Raw genomic sequence first — 27,317 nt, 5'->3', positions numbered from 1 at the left:
TATCTTATACTCTAATGTTCACAGTAAGTACACAGTCCATGAGAACCAATTAGCGATCTGTGGTCAGACACACCACACTCTGAAACTGAGTGACAGATGCCACCCCAGACAGATACTATGGGCCTCTCCTCAGCTCCCCCCAGATGCTTGTTATACTGTGAGCTAATCGGTCTCACTTAACTCCATCTTTCATACGAGGAATTCCAATCTCCACTTTCCAAGAACTTGTCTTGGAATCTTCTCCCAAACTGACGCTCTTTTTCAGATGCTTTCTGCAAGGGTTTCCCTCCAGGGTATTGAACTCTTCTTCCAATGTTCCTCTTCCCTGGGTTACCACATGCGTTCAAGCTTTCTTCCACACTCTCTCTCACCGATTCAGCTGTCAACAGTATACCACGGCTTTGCAAGCCCATAGCAAAGAGTTACAGACCTTCAGTTGTCTCTTTGGACCTTCTGGCTCCTCACAACCCTTTACCTCTTTAAGCTTGAAGCTTGCAGCCTTTCTCTGCCCCTCACTCTTAACTTCACTTAACAGGACCTTTTTCAGGTTCCTGTCCTTCCTTTTACTAGAAGGTTTGCTTGGTTCTGCTGTTCCACCACACTAAGTTATTGGGAACTTTCTTCTTTAGCTTGGGACTGGCTATGTGCCTCCTAGACTGCTTCTGCCTGGCAGCTGTCTTCAAAACAACTGAAATCAAACAGTTTCCAAATCAAACTACAGTTTCTAGTTTCTTGTGTGTGTGTCTGTGGGAGGGACATGCCTCTCTGGACCCCTGTTGCTAGGCAACAGCCCAGTTTTTCTACTCTTGTGTTTGCTTAACTTTTCTTACAGTCGCAAACTCTCATTGGAAATGCAGGCACCTTTTAAAGTGAAGCTAAAACTCAACTTGACCTTTTCGTAACAAGCAGATACAGTATCTCATTCCTAACAACCAAAAATACCAATATAACTTACTTAAGCGATCCCTATTTCCTAACATTATTGAGAGCACTAACCACTGATTCAAACCTGTGAGCTGCCTTCTGCACTGAGACAACGTAGAAGTGTCATCTTCTTGCAGAAATGCTACTCCACCTGGACTATCCACACAGAGATCAAGTAGGCTTGAAGCTCAAAATCCAGTGATCCCACAGCATAGGTTGATTGCCCAGTGAAGAAAGAAAGGTGCAAGAGCTGGTAAATTTAAATTATTCTCCATCATGCTCAATGCCAGTTGTGTCTTATGCCTTGGAGAGATGCAGAGGTGAAACACCAGTTATTATGTGTGCACAGGAGTTTTATTCAATGCTTTGAAATGTGTCCTTTCATGCTTACAACTGCTTGCCTATAGATAAGTTTCTCTTTTTGCACTAACGACACCCAGGCTTAACTAATCATCCGCAGAGAATAGAGAAGATACCATTCACAAATAATCAAACACCAAACAATTTAATACTACATTTATTAACATTTCTCTGCCTGTCACTCCTGCACCGTCTCCTTTCTGAAGAAGATGCTTTTCAGTTTGTTGAAAAATAGCTCCCTGAACTTGTCCCCCAACATGAAGTAGAAAATGGGGTTTGTGATTGAGTTGAGGAAAGCTATGGGCCTAGTGATGGCGTAAACAGCCTTTACAACCAATTTGCCACATTCCGACATGCCGTTGTTCTCTATTCTGGAAGCAATGCGAACATTGCGCATTATGTGATAAGGGGTGAAGAATACCAAGAAAATAACAATGGCCAAAATGACCAATGTAAGGGGCTTTTCCACATGAATCTTGGTGCGTTGTTGCTGTATTTTCTTAAGGCCGCGCGCAGTTTGGATGTAAAAGAAAAGCATGACACTGAGCGGTGCGAGAAAACCAAAAACTGTGAGGTACAGGCTGTAAATCAGATTGCGGGAGGCATCTCCTGAGCTGGCATAATCTAAACACTCATCATCTTTGGTGCCATTGATAGTATCGTCCCTGATAAAAATGAATATAGGCACTAACTCTAATGCTACAAATATCCAAATACCAAGGCAGATGATGATGGCGTTCCACTTTTTCTGAAAAAAGTGAGGCTTCAGTGGCCTCATCACCAGCAGGTACCGATCAAAACTGACGCAACTGAGGGACAGGATGCTCATGTACATGTTAGCATGAAGGATGAATCTATTTAATACACACGTTATAAGACCATAATTCCACTCGTTGCCTTGGCCATAATTAGCCACTAGCACGGGAAGGGTGAAAATGAAAATCAAGTCTGTGATGGAAAGATTGAAAAGGTAGATGTTGCTGCAATTCCATTCCTTCAGACAGAATATATAGCCCCATATCACGGAGAGGTTGCCAATGAGTCCTACGATGAACTCTATTCCATACATGGTTGGAAGGTAATACTTCTCCAGTTGAGGATTGATGTCCAAGCACATGTTATTCATTTTCTAGAAATGAGTAAAAAACAACAGACGTAATACAATGGGAGCAAGGGAAAATGGTTTATAATATATGATAAAAACCGTAGATCTCGCAAAATGGTTTTGATGTTACAGGTAGAGTTATCTTGAGCTATGTTTATAATTTTAATCTTTTAGTTTTACAAGAGTTTCACTGCACCAGGAGGTAATTGGCTCACCATTACTCAATTAACAGATTCATTGATGGAGGACAAGTGTAAGGCAGGGCAGTTCCTTTTTAAAATTTATGTATCCCATGAATTGATTACTGCACCTTCTCTAATTGAATTGATGTTTCGCATTTGGAACTGTAGATGTAGCTCATGAATTGTTCCCAGTACTTTTTAGATTCATTCAATGTTTTTTTTTGACTGGAGAAGAACGTAACCGGTTATGGTATGGATCCTGAATATAGGAGTACTGAGAACAGTGGGGCGAGGGAACAAAAAATCCTGGCCAAAGATATCATTAGTGGGGCTCATATATTGGACATTTTATTAATAAAAATAACTCGGATTCAAGACAACACACACACTGACATGCCAGGGCATGTAATTAAGTTGGTGGCCCAGATTGATTACACCACCAGGCACTGTGTCTGCAACAACCTTCAAAGGCAATGACATGCTTGGAAGACGTAAATGGCTTTCTTCCTGCCTTATCTGAGCTAAGGTGTCCCGAACAAAGGACATCTGTTACTGGTCTGCAGCTGGAAGCCCCACCTCATCCTTTGTTGTGAACAGGAGATGGCCATATGCTAGGTGGTCGTGAAGGAGATGGCGAGGTGTCAGAGGTGAATCACCAAGGTATCGAAGACCAATCAGATGACCCGTTTCTGGGTTTTGCCTTACATGTCAAAGGGGAAGGGGTCAGAGTCAGTAAATGGGTATAAAAGTCAGAAGCCAAGAAGACATCGGGACTGCAGTTGGAGAGCAGTGGCCTGGTCAGTCACTGGAAGACACGCAGAGACAAAGACATCGCCCAGTGGACTGACAACCTGAAGGGCGAACTCATTGCACGTGGGATCACCAAGCATCCGATATTGCGAGTACACTCTGTTACTGAGTGAATAGTGGAAATTGCATCCAAGACTTCCTTTGTGTCATTGATACTCGGAGCACGGATTCCCAACTTTATAGGGTCACAAGTCCCCTGTTCAAACAGATTTATGGCGGCCACGTGGCTGGACCCAGGAGGTAGAGAAATGACAAACCAACCAAGGATTTGTTAGTCACAAAATATATGGTGAAGTAATTACTCCTGAAGGAAGGGTGGATTTGAATATTTCTGAAAGTAGATGATCCCCCTATTGGACGCTGAACAATGGACATAGGGGACACAGGGGTCCACGCATAAACCAGTGCTAGAAAAGGCAGTCTGGGCGGTGGCATATCAATGTGCTAGGAGGTGGAGGTGGGATGACTAAGCTAAGAAAAGGGAAGGAGGAAAGATCAGCTGCAGTGGTCAGAACCACGGAATAACTAAGGCAGGAGTGGGAAAAGAGAGATAAAGAGAGAGAGAGAGAGGGTAGGGATAGAGAGGTGGAGCGATGGACCAAAAAGGCGGAATACTTAGAAAGCCAGTGTGTTCATTATCAGCAGCAGTGCCAACTCTGGGCTGAGCAGGACTCAGAGCAAAGGCTGATAGTAGAGTATGCTGAGAGAGAGAGAGAGAAAGAGAGAATATTTTAGCAGCCTACAGGGTTTAGCAGTAAGAGAGGGACATGCTTGCCAACCACACACACCCTGCTGTTCATAAATTGAAGTGATGGAGGCGAGATTGCAACAGCACAAAGGCATCAATTTTGTGTTAAAAGGAGGAGAAGGGAAGAGAAGAGAAAGAGGAAAAGATGAGGGAGGAGTGTGAGGCCAATGAGGATGAAGAAACTATGTCCGGGCTGAAAGGGCACCCAGAAGGGAGATGAGGAGGATGCCACCGATGAGGCAGGTGCGATTTCAAGCCCCAGATCCCAATCAGCAACTGGGACCTCTTCACCACGAATGTATCATTCCCTGTCTGGCTGAGAAAAAGCAGAAAATGGATGGAAACTCAAAGAGACTCCATTTGGGGGAAGAGTCATTTGGTCGCTTCTTGGAAATTGACCAAGTGGCCAGGTTCCACAATTTCCATGATGGAGGAAAGGCCCTCTTTACATTCATTCCCTCTAGAAAGGGGTGCACGGATACCAGACTACACCTCAATGAGAAGTAGGTTGAGTGAAGAGTTGGGAATTTGGTTCAGGTGGAAATTCAGTGCATAGGGCCAAAGTGATGCTCCTTTTTTCAACCTCTAAATAGTTGGTTTGTTTGCTTCCTTGTCTCCAAGCTAGGTGAGTGCAACTTTCTATTTTTTAAAAAAATATTATTAACTAATTGACTAACTGATTAATCAGATAAATAAGGCTGGACAGAAATGGCAGAGCTGGTGATGTGCCATGACTGCAGCATTTGGGAATGCACTGCAATCCCGGACAACCGGAAAATGTCTGCAGCTTAGGGAACTTTGGCTCTGAGTTGCTGAGCTAGAGTCTAAGTTGCAGACATTGCAGAGCATCAGAGAAGGGGAGAGTTACCTGGACACTTTGTTCCGGGGACAGTCACTCCCCTTAAGTTAGGCAGAACTTTAGAGTTGGTCAATAGTCAAAGACAGAAGGATGTGACTGTGAGTCAGGTAGGTAAGGGGAACCAGCATATAGTGATGCAGAAGCTTCAGCCCCTGACTTTGCCCAGCAGATATGAAGTGCTTACTACCTGTGTGGATGAAGTGAAAGAGTGCAAAGTGGATAGGCGGACTATTGCCATGAAAAATACAATAATTTTCATAATATTATTGTGATTTATTGTAAGAGTTTGGATTAGTTTCACTGTATGGATATGTGTGTGTCGGGGGGCTTTAATTGAATGGGAGACAGCTGGTCTGGAGCTTTTGAGTTATTAAAAGGGGAGCTAGGTTTGAAATGCTAAATATGGAAACATGGTTGAAGTTTTAGAATGTGAGGTGTGAGGAACATTTGCATTTTTAGATAAATTAGGTAAGTTTGAATTTCAAAGAGATGTTAAGATGTCACACCTTGCCATAAGAAGCTAAACCAAACAGTGTGTTCATTTTTCTCCAAAGGTTACTGATAATATGGGCAGGATCTTCCCCCCATTGGGGGTTTGTGAGGGAGCGGATGCGAGTGGGTGGGTTCCCGATCGGCGCTCTTGGTCGAGCATACGCCACCATTTTACGTGAGCGGGCCAATTAAGGCCCGCCCAGCATGACGTGCGCCAAGAAGTACTGTGCGCTCCCTGTGTGGACAGGGGGGATTCCCTGAGCTGGGAGTGTGTGAAAGAGCACCACAGATCTCCCTGAGGCAAAGCGCTGCCTCAGGGAGATCGGCTCAGGTTTCAAACATTGAACAAAGACGAGTAAAAAAATTACTGACATTCCCTCATGTGACGTTGTCACACAAGCTGGGACATGTCCATTACTTTTATTTAAAAATTTCTAGAACATTCTAAATCCCACATGAAACCTCATCCTGCCCGTGCGTCAGGCTTAATGTTTTATCAGAGGTCCGTCTGGGTTCCGGCCTGCCCCCCAAGCTTGCTGGATGGGCAGGTCCATTGATTACTTCAATTACTTCTTTAAGGGCCTTAAGTGGCCGTTGACAAGTGGGTGGGCTTGCAGCCGACTTGGTTCTGCGCTGGCCAACCTAAAAATGTAAGTGACGTGGGGCGATGTCGGGATGCATGTCCAACGTCACCCCACATCATTTTACATGTCGGCAAATGGGCCCCACTCCTGCTCGCAGACCTAAAAATTCACCCCCATGAGTACTATGAAAGATTTATATTATGAGAAATTTAAAGTTGCAAAGACATATGGAATTTACAGGGAGCAACATATATAAAGGAGATGAGATTATGTGTAAGGGAGGAGGCATTCTAAGAACTAAGACAAGTGTGAAAAGCTTCCAGCCTCTGTGTATCAAGTTGCTGTCCACAGGAATCAAAACTAAGAGAATTCACTTTAAATATCACTGTCCAGGGTATCAAGTGCTTTGTCTGGGTCTGTTGAAATCTATTTTGCTTTACTGTTGCCTTAATTGAGGTGCAACTGGGAGTCAGATTAATTCGGGGATTTAGGAGTTATTAAAGTAATAATTTGTAGACCTATGTATGTGCTTAAAATCTTTTCTTTTGTTAAAAATGTTTAATTTTGTTTTGTAAAAAGCCTCTAAGTGTCGGTGAACCTATTCCGACTGAATTCAAGGCGCGCATCTCGAAATAAAATACAAATTGCAAAACAGTTGTGGCAGCTGTTTCAAGTTTCCCACTGGGATTTGACCAGCTCAGCATTTACTGTCTGCTGTGCCATAACACCATGGCAATATGGCGAAGGATGCCATTTAAATGGGGGCAGTGAAGACGAATGTGGTGGTGATAGGGGACAACATAATCAGGGGGAAGATATTATTCTCTGCAGTTGAGAGCATGAGTCCAGAGAGCTGTGTTGCCTCACCAATGTCAGGGTTCAGAATATCTGCTCAAGTTTGAGGGGAACTTGCAGTGGGTTTGAGAACATTTGAGGACTCTGGGTCTATACTCGATGAAGTTTGGAAGGATGAGGGGCGGATCTGATTGAAACTTACAGAATACTGAAAGGCCTGGATAGAGTGGACCTGGGGAAGATGTTTCCATTAGTAGGAGAGACTAGGACCTGAGGGCATAACCTCAGAGTAAAGGGAAAACCTTTTAGAACAGAGATGAAGAGAAACTTCTTTAGCCAGGGAGTGGTGAATCTATGGAATTCATTGCCACAGAAGGCTGTGGTGGCCAGGTCATTGAGTGTATTTAAGACCGAGATAGATAGGTTCTTGATTGGTAAGGGGATCACAGGTTACGGGGAGAAGGCGGGAGAATGGGATTGAGAAACGTATGAGCCATGATTGAATGGCGGAGCAGACTCGATGGGCCGAATGGCCTAATTTCTGCTCCTATGTCTTATGGTTTTATGGTCTTATGGTCCTATGGGTGAGGGACATTCCAGTGGTCATGGTCCATGGAGGTACCAATGACATAGGTAAGACTAGGAAAGAGGTTCTGCATAGAGAGTATGAAGAGCTAGGCACTGAATTAAAAAAAAACAGAATCTCAAAGGTAATAATCTCTGGATTATTACTTCAGTCACATGCAAATTGGCATAGGGTCAAAAAAATTAGAGAGATGAATGTGTGGCTCAAAGACTGGTCTGGGAGAAGTGGGTTCCAGTTATGGGGCACTGGCACCAGTACTGGGGAAAGGGGAGGGCTCTATCATTAGGACGGTCTACACCTGAACCATGCTGGGACCATTGTTCTATCGAGCTGCATAACTAAGAAGGCAGGGAAGACTTTAAACTAAAGAGTGGGGGCAAAGGATCAAATTTGGGAAGATGTGGTAAACCAAAGAGTAGAGACAAGGCAAGAGAGAAAGGTATTATCGTGGGAAAAGATAAACAGGCTGTGACAGGGAGGGACAGAGAGTACAAATCTAAGAAGAAATCAGCAGATAATGCTGGAGGTTGCAAAAATAATAAAATGACAAAACTAAAAGGCCTGTATCTGAATGCTGTAGCATTCAAAGCAAAACCGATGAACTGATAGCACAAATAGAAATAAATAAGTACGACCTGATCGTCATTACAGAGACATATCTGCAGGATGACATACATTGTGACCTGAATGCTGTAGGTACATGAGATTTAGGAAGAATAGGAAGCTTCAAAAGTTTGAAGGGTGACTCTGCTAATTAATTATGTTATTAGCACAATAGAAAGGGATGGCCTAAGTTCAGGAAGTCAGAATGTAGAAGTGGCTGGGTTAAGATGGGAAATGATAAAGGCAAGAAGTCATTTGTGGGAGTGGTGTACAGGCTTCCTAACAGTAACATAGAGTGGGGCAGGGTAAAAAGGAAGAAATAATGGGAGCTTGTCAGAAAGGTATAGTGACATTCATGGCAGATTTTAATCTACATATAGACTGGGAAAATTGGACGGGCAAAGGTGGCCTAGATGAGTTCATAGAATGTTTTTCAGATAGTTTCTTAAAGCAGCATGTTCTGGCACCAACTAGAAAGCAGGCTATAGTAGGCCTGGTATTGTGCCACGAAATAGGGTTAATTAATTACCTCATAATGACAGCGCCCCTAGGTAGCAGCGATCATAATATGATTGAGTTTCACATTCAGCTTGGGGGAGAGTGTATCTAAGAAAAGTATTTTAAACTTAGATAAGGGAAGCTATGAGGGCATGAAAGTAAAGCTAATTAAAATGAACTGGCAAATTACATTAAGGGATAGGTTAATAGAGATGCAGTGGCAGACATTTAAAGGGATATTTGAGAATACACAGAATAGGTACATTCCAATGAGAAAGAAAAATTCCAAGGGGAGGACGCACTATCTGTGGTTAACTAAAAGATGTAAAGATAGTATTAAACTTAAAGACAAAACAATAATTGCACAAAGATAGGTGGCAGATCAGAAGATTGGGCAGAATCTAAAAAACAGTAAAGAATGCCAATAAGGTTAATAAGGAGGGAAAAATTAGAGTATGAGAGAAAGCTAGCTAGAAATATAAACACAGATAGTAAGAGTTCCTATAGATATTTAAAAAAGAAGAGGGTTAGCAAAGTGAGCGTTGGTCACATTGAAAGAGAGTCTGGGGGATTAATAACGGAAAATAATTGGCAGTTGAATTGAACAGGAATTTTGCAATGGTCTTCACCATAAAGGATGCAAGTAACATCCCAGAAATAGCTGTAAATCAGGAAATGGAAGGGAAGGACTCAAGAAAATTACTATCTCCAGGGAAGTGGTACTGAGAAAATTGTTGGAGCTGTGGGCTAGCAAGTCCCTTGATGTTGATGGACTTCATCCCAGGGTCTTAAAATAAATGGCTAGTGAAATAGTTGATGCATTGGTTTTAAGTTTCCAAAATTCCCTAGATTCAGGGAAGGTTCCATCAAATCAGAAAATAGCGAATGTAACGTCTTTATTCAAAAAGGGACAGAAAGCAGGAAACTACAGACTAAAACAGAATTACCTGGAAAAACTCAGCAGGTCTGGCAGCATTGGCGGAGAAGAAAAGAGTTGACGTTTCAAGTCCTCATGACCCTTCGACAGAACTTGAGTTCGAGTCCAAGAAAGAGTTGAAATATAAGCTGGTTTAAAGTGTGTGTGTGGGGGGCGGAGAGATAGAGAGACAGAGAGGTGGAGGGGGGTGGTGTGGTTGTAGGGACAAACAAGCAGTGATAGAAGCAGATCATCAAAAGATGTCAACGACAATAGTACAATAGAACACATAGGTGTTAAACTTAAAGTTGGTGATATTATCTAAACGAATGTGCTAATTAAGAATGGATGGTAGGGCACTCAAGGTATAGCTCTAGTGGGGTTTTTTTTTTATTTTTTTATAATGGAAATAGGTGGGAAAAGGAAAATCTTTATAATTTATTGGAAAAAAAAGGAAGGGGGAAACAGAAAGGGGGTGGGGATGGGGGAGGGAGCTCACGACCTAAAGTTGTTGAATTCAATATTCAGTCCGGATGGCTGTAAAGTGCCTAGTCGGAAGATGAGGTGTTGTTCCTCCAGTTTGCGTTGGGCTTCACTGGAACAATGCAGCAAGCCAAGGACAGACATGTGGGCAAGAGAGCAGGGTGGAGTGTTAAAATGGCAAGCAACAGGGAGGTTTGGGTCATTCTTGCGGACAGAGCGCAGGTGTTCTGCAAAGTGGTCGCCCAGTTTACGTTTGGTCTCTCCAATGTAGAGGAGACCACAGACTACAGACTAGTTAGGTTAACATTTGTCATAGGGAACATGTTAGAAGCTATTATTAAAGACATTATAGCACGGTACTTGGAAAAATATCAAGGTAATCAGGCAGAGTCAACATGGTTTTATGAGAGGAAAATCATGTTTAACCAATTATTAGAGTTCTTTGAGGCAGTACAATATGCTGTGGAGAAAGGGGAACTGGCGGATGTACTGTACTTAGATTTCCAGAAGGCATTTGATAAGGTTATTGGGGAAAATAAAAGCTAATGGAGTAGGGGGTAACATATTGGCATGGACAGAAGATTGGCTGACTAACAGGAAACAGAGAGTTGGCATAAATAGGTCAATTTCTGGTTGGCAAGATGTAATGAATGGTGTGCCTGAATGGTGTGCCACAGAGATCAGTGCTGGGACCTCAACTTTTTACAATTAATATAAATGAGTTGAATGAAGGGACCAATGGTAAGGTTGCTAAATTTGCTGATGATACAAAAATAAATAGGAAAGCAAATTGTGAAGAGGACCTAAGGAGGCTACAAAGCAATATAGATGGGTTAAGTGAGTGTGCAAAGATCTGGAAATGGAGTATAATGTAGTCAAATGTGAAATTGTCCATTTTTGCAGGAAGAATAAAAAGTTATATTATCTAAATGGTGAGAGATTGCAGAGCTCTGAGATGCGGAGGAACCTGGATGTCTTGGTGCATTAATCGCAAAAGACTAGTATGCAGATAAAACAAGTAATTAGGAAAGCTAATAGAATGTTATCATTTATTGTGAGGGGAATTGATTATAAAAGTAGGGAGGTTATGCTTCAGTTATATAAGACATTGGTGAGATAACATCTGGAGTACTGTGTACAGTACTGGTCTCCTTATTTAAGGAAGGATATAAATGCATTGGAAGCAGTTCAGAGAAGGTGAACTAGACTAATACCTGGAATTGGCAGGTTGTCTTTTGAGGAAAGGTTGGACAGGCTGGGTGTGCATCTGCTGGAGTTTATAAAAGGCTACTTGATTGAAACATATAAGATCTTGAGAGGTCTTGATAGGGTGGATGTGGAAAGGATGTTTCCTCTTGTGGGAGAATCTGGAACTAGGGATGTCACTGTTCAAAAATAAGGGGTCGCCCACTTAAGACAGAAATTAGGAGAATTTTTTTTTTCTCTAAAAGAGTTGTGAGTCTTTGGAACTCTCCCTCAAATAGCAGTGGAACCAGAGCCTTTTAATATTTTTAAAGACAGAGGTAGATAATTTCTTGATATGCAGGGGGGGGGGGGTTAAAAGTTATGGATGGTAGGTGGGAATGTGGAGTTGAAGTTACAATCAGATCAACCATGTGTAAAGATCTCCTCACCCAGGACCGTAAAGGGGATGAGGTCCTGCTACTGATACTCATGGAATCCAAAGGGATGGATCATGAACCGGTCACTGGGTGCCAGGTAGGAACACCACTACATGCACTGGTGCCCACCCTTACCACAAGTTAGGGAAGTAACCAAAGATAAATTCATGCCTGAGTTGTGGCAGACATTACATTCCCTATATCTCAATGCTCCAGCAACTCTAGGCTTCAGTCACCTGAGTAGCCGCATGAACCTGGAGCTGCTGAGGCCTCAGAAATGAGGTTTTGGTGATCAGGTCATGGTCTGAAATTTTGCTAGGGTAGGAGTGTTCGAACTACTCTTTAAGGGCCCCTACCCTATATAGTGGACAAAGCCAGCCCTATAGTACATGCGATCCAGCTGTCCAAGTGGGTCAAGTGGCTTCATAATAATCAGATGAGGCTTCACCTGCCGGCAAACATGGGACCGAAGCCTAGCAGCTCTGGTGGAGTTGCCTCTTTGCGATCCTGTAATCCAATCATGTGACGAGGCTCCGATCCCACATCAGGTGGGGTGTCATAGAGGACACTCCAGATGATGACAGCAGGATATTAGAAAACCTTTTCCAGAGGACAGCTAGAGATACTGAAATGGAGGCGATTGGAGGAACACCGTCCCCATGTCAAAGAACGTCAATGCAGCCCCTGAGACAGAATGATAGGGGTACGTGTCCCAGATGGGATTCTAATTTCATGTATCATTAGATCCTGATTATAAATAATTAGAATAGACCTGTGCTCAGAGAGCAGGGTTTTGCTTGTCTTTTCCCTCTCTTCTCACAGAATCAAGAAAACGGTGCCAATAGTAATGATCCTGGAAATTGTGACTGGCAGCCTATACCCAGAAAAGACACTAATGCTTCAAAATAACACGGGTAACAATGATAGTGCAGAGTCAGCCATTCACCACACCCATCCTACTGAAGACCTTGGGGTTGAGGCGGAGGTATACGTTGGGAATCCAAGGGTGGAGTGGGGTAAATTGGTGGGGTAGGAGAAGGAAAATCACACCGGGGTGCTCATGGCGAATTGCGAAATGAAGTGCACCTTCAACGGCATAAAAGAAAATATTTGGGAAGTTCAAAAAGGGGAAGGTGCGTGCATCATTTGTAATCCAACCAAGAAGATGGTGAGGGGAAATAAAACAGTCTGGTTTATGAGGAGAAAGGCGATTGGGTGAGTGCAGGTAGGTGACCCCTGGAATCCACACATTTCCCCTACTCATTTGGAATCCCGCACGGAGGTCAGACTCTTTTGGCCTTTGTGGTGGATGGGACATGATGAGGGAGGTTATATGTGTGTAGGAGGTGAGGCCTGGGGTGGCCCCTGGCTTCAGACAGGATGATATGGTAATAGTAGACGTGGTGTCTTCACCACTGTTTGAATGGGAGAGATAACCTTAGATAGCTGCAGGATGAATCTCTTTGATTAGAAACTGTCTTCCTGCTGCATCCACCTATGGTAGTTTGTAAAGCCAAGTAGCATTTTCTCTCTGCTCTCTCTCTCTCTCTGATATTCATTGATTTGAAGGGAAGCCTGTAATCTGATCTCAAAAATGGTTTCCTCTGCCCTCCTCTCAATGGCAAAGTGAAATGTATCAATCTTGTAACCAGATAGAAAGGTTTATCCTTAATCCTAACTCCCATTCAGGTTAGAGGTAAATGGACAGTTAACAGCACAACTGTTCACAACCCAATACCAACAACACCTTCATGGACTTTGGGAGGCCCTGAATCTACTCACTGGAAATTCAGACTGCCACAATGGCATCCAAGCATAAATACCTTGCATCTTCTGCTCAGTAAAATAATCTAAGCCTTCCTTTGACCACTAAGAATCAAAATACCCAGGCATACTCTTAGCAGACTCCAGAACACCAAATTTTAAAGGAAGGCCCAAAATACAGTCCAAAACTCTGGACAGAGTAGACTAGGAGAAACTGTTCCGTCTCATGAAAGGATCGAGAACAAGAGTGCACAGATTTAAAGTAATTAGTAGAAGGAGCAAAAGTGATGTGATTGAGGCAAATCTTTTCAAACAGCAATTGGTTAGGGTCTGGAATGCGCTACCTGAGAGTGTGGTGGAGGCAGGCCTAACTGAAGCATTCAATTGGGAATTAGACTGTTACCTGAAAAGGAAGAATGTTTAGGGTTGCGGGGAGAAGGTGGCAGAATAGCAGTAGATGAGTTGCTCATTCGGAGAGCCAGTGCAGACACGATGGACCAAATAGCGTCCCTTTGCATTATAACAATTCTGTGATATAATAATCTTATAAACCTCATCATTGGAACAGAAGGTAGTCAACTGTTAACACAGTACAGAAGTTGGAATATATAATATATGTTATCTTACCATATAGGGATGTGGATTCCCCCACTAGGTCAGAAGCTGTGAGGTTGAAAATGTATAGTGAGTGGGTAGAACACACCGTGCTCACTGTGCCCGACTTTAGGTAAGAGGCTCTTGTCCTAGATATTCACCAATCTCCTGGTTCATAAACTGGAAGGATGTGATGTAACCTTTGTATTCTGAAAACCAGATTCAGTTGGGTGAAATGACAGCTTTCTGCTGACAATGAGATGGGAAAAAACATGCAAAGTGATTGAGAATTGAATCGCTTGCTGTTGACAGTTACTGCTAAGTTTTGTCCTTTCTCTCATTTATTCCAGAACAAGAGTTAGCGGTTCACTAACAGTTTAGTCACCAATATTGTTGACAGAGAGAGAGAGAGAAAAAGAAGGAAAGAAAGATAGATTCCCTCAGTACTGCACAACAATGTCAGTCTATATGTTGTGCTGAAGTCTGTAGGGTAGGCTTTTATGGGGAGACAGTGAGCTAGCAGTAATGCCACTGGGCTAGTAGTCCAGAAGCCCAGGCCAATGCTGTGAGAACATGGGTTCAAATCCCACAGTGAAACTGTTATTGATTAAAAACTCACCTGGTTCACTAAGGTCTTTTAGTGAAGGAAATCTGCCCTCTTTACCTAGTCTGGTCTATGTGTGACTCCAGACCCAAGCAAATATGGTGGACTCTTACTTATGCTCCAATTTCTTATGTGGTTCAATGTGTTGTTTGTTTTCTGTTGAAGTACAGGAAATGTGATTTGTGCCTGATAAGTTGCGAAAATTGTGAAAACATTGCAAAACATTAAGAAGCCAAGGAGGTTTTGAAATAGGAAACAGTATAATGGACCCAAGATGATTATTTACCTGGTTAACGTTAAAAGAGTTCACATCTAGTGTTTTGTAGGAATGGTCTCATTTCTGGAGGCCTTTTCCATATAATATTTGCCATGTCATATTAAATTATCTAGGACAGTATGTGTGACTAGAGACCTATAAATATCTTGATCTTCCTTTCACAAGTTGTAGGGAGTGATAGGACTGAAAGATTCAATGAAGATTACGTCTCTGCTCAAGAGACAAACTTATGTAGTTGTATTTATTTTTTTCTGTATGACTGTTGCACTGCTGCTTCGACTCATTGGGCAGAATTTTATGGCCCTGTTTCGGCAGGGGATGCATTTTGAAAGCACACTTCTTATGCCTGTGAAGGCTGAAGTATTTCTGGGCAATCTGTCACACAAGCTACACTGCTTGAGAACGGGGTCAAGTTGTGAAATCCAAAGTTAATTTATCCCAAAATGTCATTTGAAAATGGAGGCCGTGTGTACTTCAAAATTTGATCCAGTTGTTAGGTTTTGTTTAGTGTTCATTTCAGTAATATATATGGCTAAGAATACAGTCCATATTCCTGTCATATGGCTCTCTTAGTGACTGTTATGTTACAGTCGGCTTGGTATCACAGACTATAAACTGAATTTATTTTTAATATGCGACTCCCAGTGAGCCTGAAGTGTCCCTAAACCTGCTGGAAGTCTACAAGATAACGTACCATGTTTCCAGTGATTGGGTGATTTTCCATGTTGTATCTTGTGAGCAAAACTGGATAAGTACACATTATATCACAGAGCAAACTTTGTTGATAACATTAACTTCAGATAAGCAGCATAGATGGCAAGTAATGGGATAAACCTTGGTAATTGGTGTTTCCAAATGAGCACACATGATATTACTGATTTGAAAGTGTACAAGATGATGTTTACGCTTATGGACAAAATGGCTTTTTAAAAAGCATTTTTTAACTTATTTGTTCAAGGGATGGGGGCATTGCTGGCTAGGCTAGCATTTATTTCCTATTCCTAATTGCCATTGGGAAGTTCGTGGTGAGCTGCCTTCTTGAACTGTTGCAGTCCATGTGGTGGAAGTATATCCATAATGCTGTGGATATACCTGCACCAATATAGATACACTTCCAAGTCAGGATGGTGTGTGGTTTGGGGGGGTGAGGGGGGGGAACTGGCAGGTGTGGCGTTCCTACGCAGCTGCTGCCCTTGTCCTTCTAAGTGGCAGGGCTCGTGGGTTTGGAAGGTGCTGTCGAAGGAACGTTGGTGAGTTGCTGCAGTCCATCTTGTAGTTGGTGCACACTACTGCCACTGTGCATCAGTGAAGGAGGGAGTAAATGGTTAAGACGGTGGTTGATATGCCAATCAAAATGGTCCGACTTATCCAGTTTCTTGAGTGTTGTTTGAGCAGCATTCATTCAGGCAAGTGGAGAGTATTCAATCACACTCCTGACTTGTGCCTTGTAGATGATGGACAGTCTTTAGGGATTCAGGAAGTGAGTTACCCGATGCAGAATTCCCAGCCTCTGACCAGCTCTTGTAGCGACAGTACTTATATGACTGGTCAAGTTCAGCGTCTGGCTAATGGTAACCCCCAGGATGTTGATAGTTATGTCATGGTAATTGATTGTGGCTACCATCCAAGGTAGTCATCAACTAGGGAAGGTTGCTATTTCTGATAAATAATGACTTAATTTGCTATTAGTTCCATGGAGATTAGCATCTTAACAAAGTGAGATAATTGACCTGACATGAAGTCAGCACCTTATTAATCTAGCTATATTGTTTGGGAAAAATAAACTGGTGCGGCAGAAAAAGAAAAGAAAGACCTGCATTAGAGATCACAAAGTTGCTTAAGATGCAGTGGAAACAATAATAAGGTGGGCAGAGATGCTGCACATTGGACATCACCACCATATCTTCAAGTCTTCAAGTCATGATCTATCCAGGAGAACACAAGGTGGTTGAGCTCCATGTCCCCATCAGAGAGGAACTGAGAAGATACTGAGCAATGCAGCATCATATAGAAGACAAATACGTAAAAGATGAGGGATGGGACATTGAATTGGTGTTCATTGGAATAACAAATGAAATGCTACAATCTGCAGAAACTCAAATGCCTTCAAAATCTTTAAGAAAATTCTCCACATTCCTGTCCTTCAAACAGTATACAACAGCAACAACATGAAGAGCAGATTAATATCAGAATATCAATTGTATGATGTTTTGATTCCTAGAATTATCTTTATAATCTTTCAGCGTGACTTTATTCAGATGTGAAATCACACCAGATTTATGCTAGAAACCAAGATTAGAATTTGAAATTATCGGAGCATGTTGTGTGGGTTTGGTTCAAATTAATATGTTCCATCCATGACTCCGGCATAGATGTTTCACTCTTGTGTGACAATACCTTCGGAAGTACAACAAATACCATTCTTATATCAAACCTCCACCAGCAGCAACTACGAACTAGCAACCTACACTACCGCCCATCACCATCATGATCAAGTCAACGAGCATCCTCACCAAACAACCATTGCTGCCACAAACCTCCAGTAAACGGTCACATTTCCCACCAGTTAACCAATTGTCACAGGTACCAAGCCTTTAATGCAGTGAACATCCCATGACTGTTTGCAGAGGTAAAAACTGATGAGATTAGATATAGAGAATGGATATAGACTGAAAACATGGTTGAAGAGATAGGGTTTGAGAATTTTAGGACACAGGTTGGGAAAGAGTTCCAGAATGTTTGACTAAAACAGTCAAAAATCATATCACAGATAGAGGAGAGAGATGGAATGCAACGGGGAGCAGAGCTGGATGAGTGCAGTGAATATAATGACAAGTGTGGCTGGAGGCATTTTACAGATGAAGGGTTGGGTAGGACTAGGAGAGATTTCTAAATGACAGGGAAAATTTTGAATTCAAAGCATTGAAGGAAACACAACCAGCGGGCATTGACAAGGACAGGAGTGATGGGAAGATAGTACTTAACCTGGATTAGAATATGATGCTGGAAGTAAATTTGGATAGACTCCTAGTGGGTGGAGCTCAGGACATCTAGAGAGAAGGGCATTGGAATCCAGCCTGGAGGCGAAGAATCTTGATTATGGACAGCATATGGGTGTTGAAGTTCAGCTCATGATCATTCAGAGCAACTAATTTCACAGGTTGTATCACTAGATGCAATGTAAGTGATTAACTGATAGGGTTGAAATTGGGGATAATACGTCCAGTCTTTAAGAGGATCTGAATATTGATGTCAAGTGTAGGAGATACAGCTTATTCATAATCATGTCAATAAACAACCAGCACAGTGAAATAAAATTGCAATGTAATTACAGCACAAAATCAGGCTATTTGGTCTTAAAAGTCCATATGGGTGTTTGTGTTCCACATAAGCCTCAGCCACACTTTTTCATCTCCCCCTGTCAACATGTCCTTTTCTTTCTTTCTTCCCACATATTTATCCAACTTTCCCTTAAATGCATCTATGTCGTTCTCCTCAACAATTTCAATGTATTTAAATGTGGCCAATGCAATGCTGTTTGCAGGATTTTGCTTTTTGCAAATTGGCGAAACAGGTGAAACAGTGACTCGGTTTCAAAAGTACTTCATCGGCTGCAAAGCACTTTCAGTGTCCTGAGGACGTGAAAAGCGAAAGTCCTTTCTTTAAATTAAACTAATGTCAAAGGTCTCCACATGAAGTATACTCATGTGGAGAAATTGTGCTACTGGCTTCCAACAGAATTATTCTTTACAAAAACAGAATTACCTGGAAAGACTTAGCAGGTCTGGCAGCATCGGCGGAGAAGAAAAGAGTTGACGTTTTGAGTCCTCATGACCCTTTGACAGAACTCTGTCGAAGGGTCATGAGGACTCAAAACGTCAACTCTTTTCTTCTCCGCCGATGCTGCCAGACCTGCTGAGTTTTTCCAGGTAATTCTGTTTTTGTTTTGGATTTCCAGCATCCGCAGTTTTTTTGTTTTTGTTTTTATCTATTATTTTAGAATTATTCTTTACTTGTCTATTTTCTACCCTTCCAGTATTTTAACAATAAAGTCAGCAAAGCAGCAATGGATTGCTCACCACCCCAGAACAGATCCTAGAAAGATCAAGCAGGTTACTCCAGTATGACAATTGATCAGTTGTTGTTTTGGTCCTGTTGTGTTTGAGTTCAGGCTTCACCGTGCATCTGAACAACTGAGGAAGTCAAGGTAATGCAAGACTAGAAAAAAAGAGGAAATGGATGTGATGTGTCAGGGTGTGCTTTGTAAGTATTCTTCATGCGCTGGTGCCCAGGGACCGTTCCAGTGCAGTGACACCAAGATCAGCGCTCTCTGGACACAACATGGTCCTGGAGCACAAAGAATTGATGTTGTACTATACTACAGATCAGTTCCTTTGCCTCAAGTTGCAGAATGACGCGGCACATGGTACATGAAGGAATGGTAATTAGACCACTGCATTTTTTAAAAACTTGTTACTCAGCCCCTTCGGTTGGTGACAACAAAGGTTTTTAAAATTTATTTTCCTCATAAATGCCCTCTACAATCCAAATGTGAATCAAGGGTCAATCAAGCCGATTATGTCCTTTACTTGGCTTTGAGGAGTAGATTGTTGAATGTTTTGACCATTTGAAATTAGCTGGTTTCCTGTAGAATTCTGGAGTTGATTTTTTCAGGTCCGCACTCTGTTGAAGATACTATTTTAGCTTTCAGAGAGAGAGACTAGTGTTCCAGCAGTGTTTCAGATGGCTGTCATGTTTCTTTCTCCTCCTGCTTATTCTTTATCTCCCTGCTTGGCAGAACAGGTTTTCAAACTCTTGTCTGTATATTCCTGGAAGGGAATTCAATTAGCATGCCTTTCAATCATTGTTATAGACCAAGTAATCTAATTTTTTGATCTTTTCACCTCCAAAGATTTTGACACATTTCAAGATATAAATCAACAGGAGTTGGGGGTTATTTCATCCTCCACAGGGGTTTTGAATGTTGGATGAGTATCTGATTAAAGGCTAGAATTTTACATCTTTAATGCTTTCCTTTCAAGAGCATCCCTGTTTGAAGTGAACCTTGGTGCTCCCCAAGTGTAAAATTCCATGTAATGTGTCTGCATTGCAATTTATATTGACTTTCCAGAGAAGTGATCAACTTTATAGTATTAGCCATCAGGTGACTCATAGCAGCTATTTTTGATTAGTGTCTTTTCTTGTATTTTTAAAAAGAGCATGTCTTCTTTAAACAGTTCAATATGTCTGTGATTAGTTAAAAATGTAGGTAGCTCTCAGTTGGTCACAGTTTCCTGTTGTCATGGCAAGCGACATTAATTGCTTGGACAACGGGAGCATTCTGTCCAATTCTTTGAAATCAAGAAGGATGTGAAGGAATTGGAGATAGTGCAGACAAGATTTCCATGAATGGTTCTGGGGGTGTGAAATTTCAGTTGTGTGGATAAATTGGAGAAGCTGAAGCTCTTCTCCTTAGAGACGAGAAGGTTCAGAGAAGTTTCATAGGGGTCATCAAAATAGGAGCGGTCTGGGCAGAGTAGATAGAAACTGTTCCCATGGCAGAAAGGTCGTGAACCACAGGACACTGATTTAAAGTGCTAGACTAAAGAATTAAAGATGACATGAGGTAAAACTTTTTCATGCTGTGAGTGGTTACAATCTTACATGTACTATCTGAAAGGAGCGCAGATTATTGAGGCAAATTGGATCAGTGCCTGAAAAGAAAAATATTGCAGGGTTACAGAGAAAGGGTGGGCAAGTAGGTTTAACTAAATTACTTTTGCAGAAAGCCAGAAATGGCTTGATGAGCAAATGGACTTATTCTAGGCTGTAACCATTATATGATTCTTGGGGCAGGATTTTTTGCTCATTTTCCCGCCCTTCCACCCAATTCAGCTGTCCCGCAGACATTTAACATTTGGCGGGGCATTAGTTGACTAACGGTGAGACTTCCTTCCCTAATCAGATTGACAGCCGCTCTGTAGTCCTAGCAGCGCCAGATTCCAGCAGTGGCCACTGCCGGGACTACAACCAGCACAGAAGAAAAGGAGCTAATTGAGGCCGGAATGTATGGGTGGGGCCTGGCTGGCAGGCACCAAGCAAGAAGAGTGAAGCGTTTGGGGGGGCCATGTTTGAGAGGCTGGAGAAGGAGGGTTAAAGGGGTGGGTGGGGGTGTAGTGTGGAAGGGGACGTGCCTCTTGTGGGCATAGGGGTCCCCAAACGGAGGTACCCCCTTGCTTGACATCCGACCAAGAAGCTAAAGCTTGACATGGCCTCCTCCACCCACAGGTAAAATTGTGACAGGGTAGAATGAGGTATTTAAGTGGCCATTAATTGGCCAATTAAGGGCCTCAATAAAATCAAGGATGGCAGGTCACACAACACCTCCACCAACCCCACAAAATGGGAAACAGGCCGGGGATGTGCAGGTGGGTGGCCGTCAGGTCACAGGCGCATTTTATGAGCCCCTCACCTCCCCACCCCAGCCCATGCATTCATACCCACTTGCAGAGGACTGTAAAATTCTGTCATACGATCCTTGGACCCTAGGACTCTTTTTTCCACTCTGTTTACATGTTGATGCTTTTGACAACTTCTGGAATGATACCAAGACAAAAAGATTAAAATTTGAGGATGGGTTGATGGACTAAGCTTGTGTTTCCTTGAATAAGGAAGATTATGGGTTGCTCATAAGGAGTTTTTTTTTTAAAAAAGGCTTGCATTTATATACTGCTTTTTACAACCACCATCAGCCAATGAAGCTCCCTTTGAAGTGCAGTCACTGTTGTAATGTAGGAAATACAGCAGCTAATTTATGTTCAGCAAATTTCCACAAATATCAATGTGATAATGACCAGATAACCAGTCTTTGTGATGTTGATCGAGGGATAAATATTGACCCAGAACACCAGGAATAACCCCCCTGTTCATCTTCAAAACAGTGCCATGGGATCTTTTATGTCCGACCAAGCAGGTAGATAGGGCCTCAGTTTAATGGCTCATCCAAAAGACAGCAGCTCCGACAGTGCAATGAATCCATACTACACTGGAGTGGCAGCCTTGATTTTTGTGTTCAAGCCCTGGAGTAGGACTGGAACCTAGTGATTCTAAAGTTAGTATGCTACCAACTGAGCCATGACTAAGGCTATCAAAGGGTTGATGGGATGGATAGAGAGAAGCTATTTCCTCTGTGTGGGGAATCCAGAACAAGGAACTCTAACCTTAAAATTTGAGTTAAACTGTTTAGTGGTGATGTCAGGAAGCACTCATTCACACAAAGAATGATGGAAATCTCCAACTCTCTCCTCACAAAATGCTGCTGAGGCTGGGTTTGGAACTTGAATTTCAAAACTGGGATTGATGGATTTTTGCTTGGAGAGGCCACTAAGGGTTACAGAAGGAAGGCAGGCAGATAGAGTTAAGGTAGAGATCTGTCATGATCTAAATGAATTGTGGAACAGTCTCATAGGGCTGAATGGCCTACCACTTTCCTATGTTCCTATCACCCTGAGCATTTTTTAAGGCCAGATTTGGGTTCCTGTTGTGCTATCATATTTTCAAACAAACTTTTTCTTTTCAAACTTAATTCAGTCAACCTGCACTTTTTAAAAAATTTATTCGTTCATGAAATTTAGGTGTCGCTGACTAGATCATCTCCCATCCCTAATTCCCCTTGAGAAGGTGGTGGTGAGCTGCCTTCTTGAACCGCTGCAGTCCATGTGATGTAGGCACACCCACAGTGCCGTTAGGGAGGGAATTCCAGGATTTTGACCCAGCGACAATGAAGGAACGGCGATATATTTCCAAGTTAGGATGGTGAGTGGCTTGGAGGGGATCTTCCAGGTGGTGCTAATGTTCCCATGCATCTGTTGCCCCTGCCCTGCCCTATAAGATGATATAATCTTTAATAAAAGTACAGAAAGGGGAAGGATTAATATATCAAGAGATTCTGCTGATGAACATAAAGAGGAAAAAATGATGGTGCAACTATTGCTGACGAGAGTATGTGTTTTGCGTCAATCCACATGACTTGTGGCTGCCTGCTTTAAAATGAGATCTTGATTAAAATGAGAGTTTCATCCAACCTGAACTGCTGTTGTATTGTCCCATATGGAAGGAACAAGTGATTCCACACAGTGCATGATAGGTTCACCTGAGGGACTCACATGTCTTTTCATCAAAGCCTTTCAAGCACAGTGGGAGTTGTTAACACAGCCCCGTTACACTAACAATAAATCTGTTTGGCGAAATGTCCCCCTGTTACATAGTGAATAAAAGGGGACTGGAGATGGGTGAGAAGAATAAAAAAGATGAAACACTACCTTTCACAGGAATAGTTTTTGATCCAAGGAGAATGAGGGGAGATGATATAAACAAATGGCACATTTTAAATTCATAAGGATAAAAACAAAAATCTGTGGCTGCTGGAAATACAAAACAAAAACACAAATACCTGGAAAAACTCAGCAGGTCTGGCAGCATCGGCAGAGAAGAGCAAAGTTGACGTTTTGAGTCCTCATGACACTTCAACAGAACTAAGTAGAAATAGGAAAGGGGTGAAATATAAGCTGGTTTAAGGGGGGTGCGGGGGTGTGGAAGAATGGGGGGGTTGTTGGGACAAGCAAGCAGTGATAGGAGGAGATAACCAAAAGATGTCACAGACAAAAGAACAAAGAGGTGTTGAAGGTGGTGATATTATCTAAAAGAATGTGCTAATTAAAAGTGGAGTGCAGGACAAGCAAAGTAGCTCTAGTGGGGGTGGGGTGAAATAAACCATGGGTAGAATACATTTAAAAATAATGGAAATACGTGATCCAATTTTAAATTCATACCTTTGTCTTTGCCAAAGAGATCTTAAGCCTTCTATAACCTGCTTAAACTTCCAAAAGCAGCAGAAGTGAGTCCTATCCTCGGCGTGACCGCTTCTTCATAATTCCCACTGTCTCCAGTGAACACGTCCAGGTGTATAAACTTATCTACTTGTTAAACTGCATCCCCTCCGAGTGGAATTTATACATCCTCCGGATGTTTGCTGGATGGCAGGAGCTTTAATCCTCTCATTGTGTAATCTCCACGCACATCTTGTCATTTGGCTTATGTATCGGACGTTGCTATGGAATAATGTGAGCTTGGTTGAATTCTTGCCATACAAAGGAGACTCCAGCACCCTTTCGTGCAAGCTGATTGAAGTTAGTGGAAATAAAAAGAGAGAGATGTCATATATACCGACAGCTCACCATCGTTCATTTTACATTATCAGGGTTGAACCCACATGTTGTGTGCTTTTTAGAAGCAGGTGCCAATTGGTTTAGGGTGTGTTAACCATTCAGGCAGATATGTTGTGGTGTACAGAATGTATTCAGCTTGCTTCAACTCCTGGGCTCATTCTGGGGCCCTGCAACAGTATGATCTTGCCAGACCTGATGAGAGGTCTCACCACAAACATTGGGCAGAATAATAGGCTCCCAAATTGGGAGCGTTGCCCACATCTGGCGATGTATTATTGAGCATGATGATGTCTGCGGTGTTCCCGATGTCATCATGCCAGTTTTGTATAGTGTGGTAGGTGGGCAGGCTTAAAAGTTGCATCACCACCTGTGTTATGTAAATTTCAGTAAAGAGGGTTTATTAAGTTTGTTGACGGTCCAATGGACTGCCATAATTCAGTGTGTATGCAATAATAAGCCTTTAAAGTCAGGTTCACACCATAAGACCATAAGACACAGGAGCAGAAATTAGGCTATTCAGCCCATCGAGTCTGCTCCACCATTCAATCATGGCTGATAAGTTTCTCAACCCCAGTCTCCCGCTTTCTCCCTGTAACCTTTGATCCCCTTACCAATCAAGAACCTATCTATCTCGGTCTTAAATACACTCAATGACCTTGCCTCCACAGCCTTCTGTGGCAATGAATTCCATAGATTCACCACTCTCTGGCTAAAGAGGTTTCTCCTCATCTCTGTTCTAAAAGGTCTTCCCTTTACTCTGAGGCTGTGCCCTTGGGTCCTAATCTCTCCTACTAATGGAAACATCTTCCCCACGTCCACTCTATCCAGGCCTTTCAGTATTCTGTAAGTTTCAATCAGATCCCCCCTCATCCTTCTAAACTCCATCGAGTATAGACCCAGAGTCCTCAAACGTTCCTCATATGTTAAGCCTTACATTCCTGGGATCATTCTCGTGAATCTCCTCTGGACGCTCTCCAGGGCCAGCACATCCTTCCTGAGATACGGGGCCCAAAATTGCCCACAATATTCTAAATGTGATCTGACCAGAGCCTTACAAAGCCTCAGGAGCACATCCCTGCTTTTATATTCTCGAAATAAATGCCAACATTGCATTTGCCTTCCTAACTACCAACTCAACCTGCAAGTTAACCTGAAGAGAATCCTGGACTAGGACTCCCAAGTCCCTTTGCACTCCAGATTTCTGAATTCTCTGATAAAAACAAAAAACTGCAGATGCTGGAAATCCAAAACAAAAACAGAATTACCTGGAAAAACTCAGCAGGTCTGGCAGCATCGGCGGCGAAGAAAAGAGTTGATGTTTCGAGTCCTCATGACCCTTCGACAGAACTAAGTAGAAATAGGAAAGGGGTGAAATATAAGCTGGCTTAAGGTGTGTGTGTGAGGGTTGGGGGGGTGGGGGTGGGGGTGGAGGTGGATTGGGTGGGGGGAGAGAAGTGGAAGGGGTTGGTGTGGTTGTAGGGACAAACAAGCAGTGATAGAAGCAGATCGTCAAAAGATATCACAGACAACAGAACAAAAGAACACATAGGTGTTGAAGTTGGTGATATATATCTAAACGAATGTGCTAATTAAGAATGGATGGTAGGGCACTCAAGGTATAGCTCTAGTGGGGGTGGGGGGAGCATAAAAGATTTAAAAATATTTAAAAATAATGGAAATAGGTGGGAAAAAGAAAAATCTATATAATTTATTGGAAAAAAACAAAAGGAAGGGGGAAGAAACAGAAAGGGGGTGGGGATGGAGGAGGGAAATTTTTTTTTTCCAATAAAAAACCTATTTCCATTATTTTTAAATATTTTTAAATCTTTTATGCTCCCCTCACCCCCACCAGAGCTATACCTTGAGTGCCCTACCATCCATTCTTAATTAACACATTTGTTTAGATATATATCACCAACTTCAACACCTATGTGTTCTTTTGTTCTGTTGTCTGTGACATCTTTTGATGATCTGCTTCTATCACTGCTTGCTTGTCTCTACAACCACAGCCCCCCCTCCACTTCTCTCCCCCCACCCAACCCATCCTACCCCCACCCCCCCACACACACACACACCTTAAACAAGCTTATATTTCACCACTTTCCTATTTCTACTTAGTTCTGTCGAAGGGTCATGAGGACTCGAAACGTCAACTCTTTTTTTCTCCGCCGATGCTGCCAGACCTGCTGAATTTTTCCAGGTAATTCTGTTTTTGTTCTGAATTCTCTCCCCATTTAGAAAATAGTCTATGCCTCTATTCTTCCTACCAAAGTGCATGACCTCACACTTCCCCACGTTGTATTCCATCTGCCACTTCTTTGCCCATTCTCCTACCCTGTCCAAATCCTTCTGCAGCCTCCCTGCCTCCTCAATACTACCTGTCCCTCCACCTATCTTTGGATCATCTGCAAACTTAGCCAGGATGCCCTCAGTTCCTTCATCTAGATCATTAATGTATAAAGTGAAAAGTTGTGGTCCCAACATTGACCCCTGCAGAACTCCACTAGTCACCGGCCGCCATCCTGTGAAGGATCCCCTTATCCCCACTCTTTGCCTCCTGCCAGACAACCAATCTTCTATCCATGCTAGTACCTTGCCTCTAACACCATGGGCTCTTATCTTACTGAGCAGCCTCCTGTGCGGCACCTTGTCATAGGCCTTCTGGAAGCCCAGGTAGATAACATCCATTGGCTCTCCTTTGTCTAACCTACTCGTTACCTCCTCAAAGAATTCTAACAGCTTTATCAGACATGACTTCCCCTTGATGAAACCATGCTGACTTTGCCTGATTTTACCATGCACTTCCAAATATTCTGAAAGCTCATCCTTAATAATGGACTCTAAAATCTTACCAATGACCAAGGTCAGGCTAAATTGGCCTGTAATTTCCCATCTTTTGCCTCACTGCATTCTTAAACAGGGGGGTTACATTAGCGATTTACCAGTCCTCTGGGACCCTCCCTGACTCCAGTGATTCCTGAAAGATCACCACTAACGCCTCCACTATCTCTTCAGCTATCTCCTTCAGAACTCTGGGGTGTAATGCATCTGGTCCAGGTGATTTATTCACCTTCAGACCTTTCAGTTTTCCTAGCACCTTCTCCTTGGTAATGGCCACCATACTCACCTCTGCCCCCCGACTCTCTTGAACTTTGGGGATGTCACTCGTGTCTTCCACTGTGAAGACTGACGCAAAGTACCTATTCAGTTCCTCCGCCGTTTCTTTGTTCCCCACTACTACTTCTCCAGTGTTATTTTCCAGGGGCCCAATGTCCACTTTTGCC

At 42.6% G+C, this 27,317-nt stretch overlaps 1 protein-coding gene across 3 annotated transcripts; it reads right to left on the bottom strand.

Moving 5' to 3' along the window:
• Window positions 1-1,425: 1,425 nt before the first annotated feature.
• Window positions 1,426-18,982, bottom strand: LOC121273777 (succinate receptor 1-like). Of its 3 annotated transcripts, none has more exons than XM_041180952.1 (3): window positions 18,886-18,982; window positions 13,959-14,171; window positions 1,426-2,413 (listed from the first exon to the last, which is right to left on the bottom strand). In XM_041180952.1, the coding sequence occupies exons 2-3, from the start codon at window positions 13,959-13,961 to the stop codon at window positions 1,463-1,465; spliced, it is 954 nt and encodes a 317-aa protein (XP_041036886.1). In that variant the 5' UTR covers window positions 13,962-14,171; window positions 18,886-18,982; the 3' UTR covers window positions 1,426-1,462. The 3 variants fall into 3 exon arrangements, with proteins under 3 accessions (XP_041036886.1, XP_041036880.1, XP_041036893.1); XM_041180946.1 differs by having other exon boundaries at window positions 13,959-14,134; window positions 18,886-18,971; XM_041180959.1 differs by lacking the exon at window positions 18,886-18,982 and adding an exon at window positions 14,545-14,587 and having other exon boundaries at window positions 13,959-14,134.
• Window positions 18,983-27,317: the final 8,335 nt, after the last annotated feature.

The sequence above is a fragment of the Carcharodon carcharias genome, chromosome 2 (genome assembly GCF_017639515.1).
Source record: "Carcharodon carcharias isolate sCarCar2 chromosome 2, sCarCar2.pri, whole genome shotgun sequence".
Classification (NCBI taxonomy): Eukaryota; Metazoa; Chordata; class Chondrichthyes; order Lamniformes; family Lamnidae; genus Carcharodon; species Carcharodon carcharias.
Note: the sequence above shows the minus strand (reverse complement) of the source record. Positions and strands in the feature narration are given on the sequence as shown.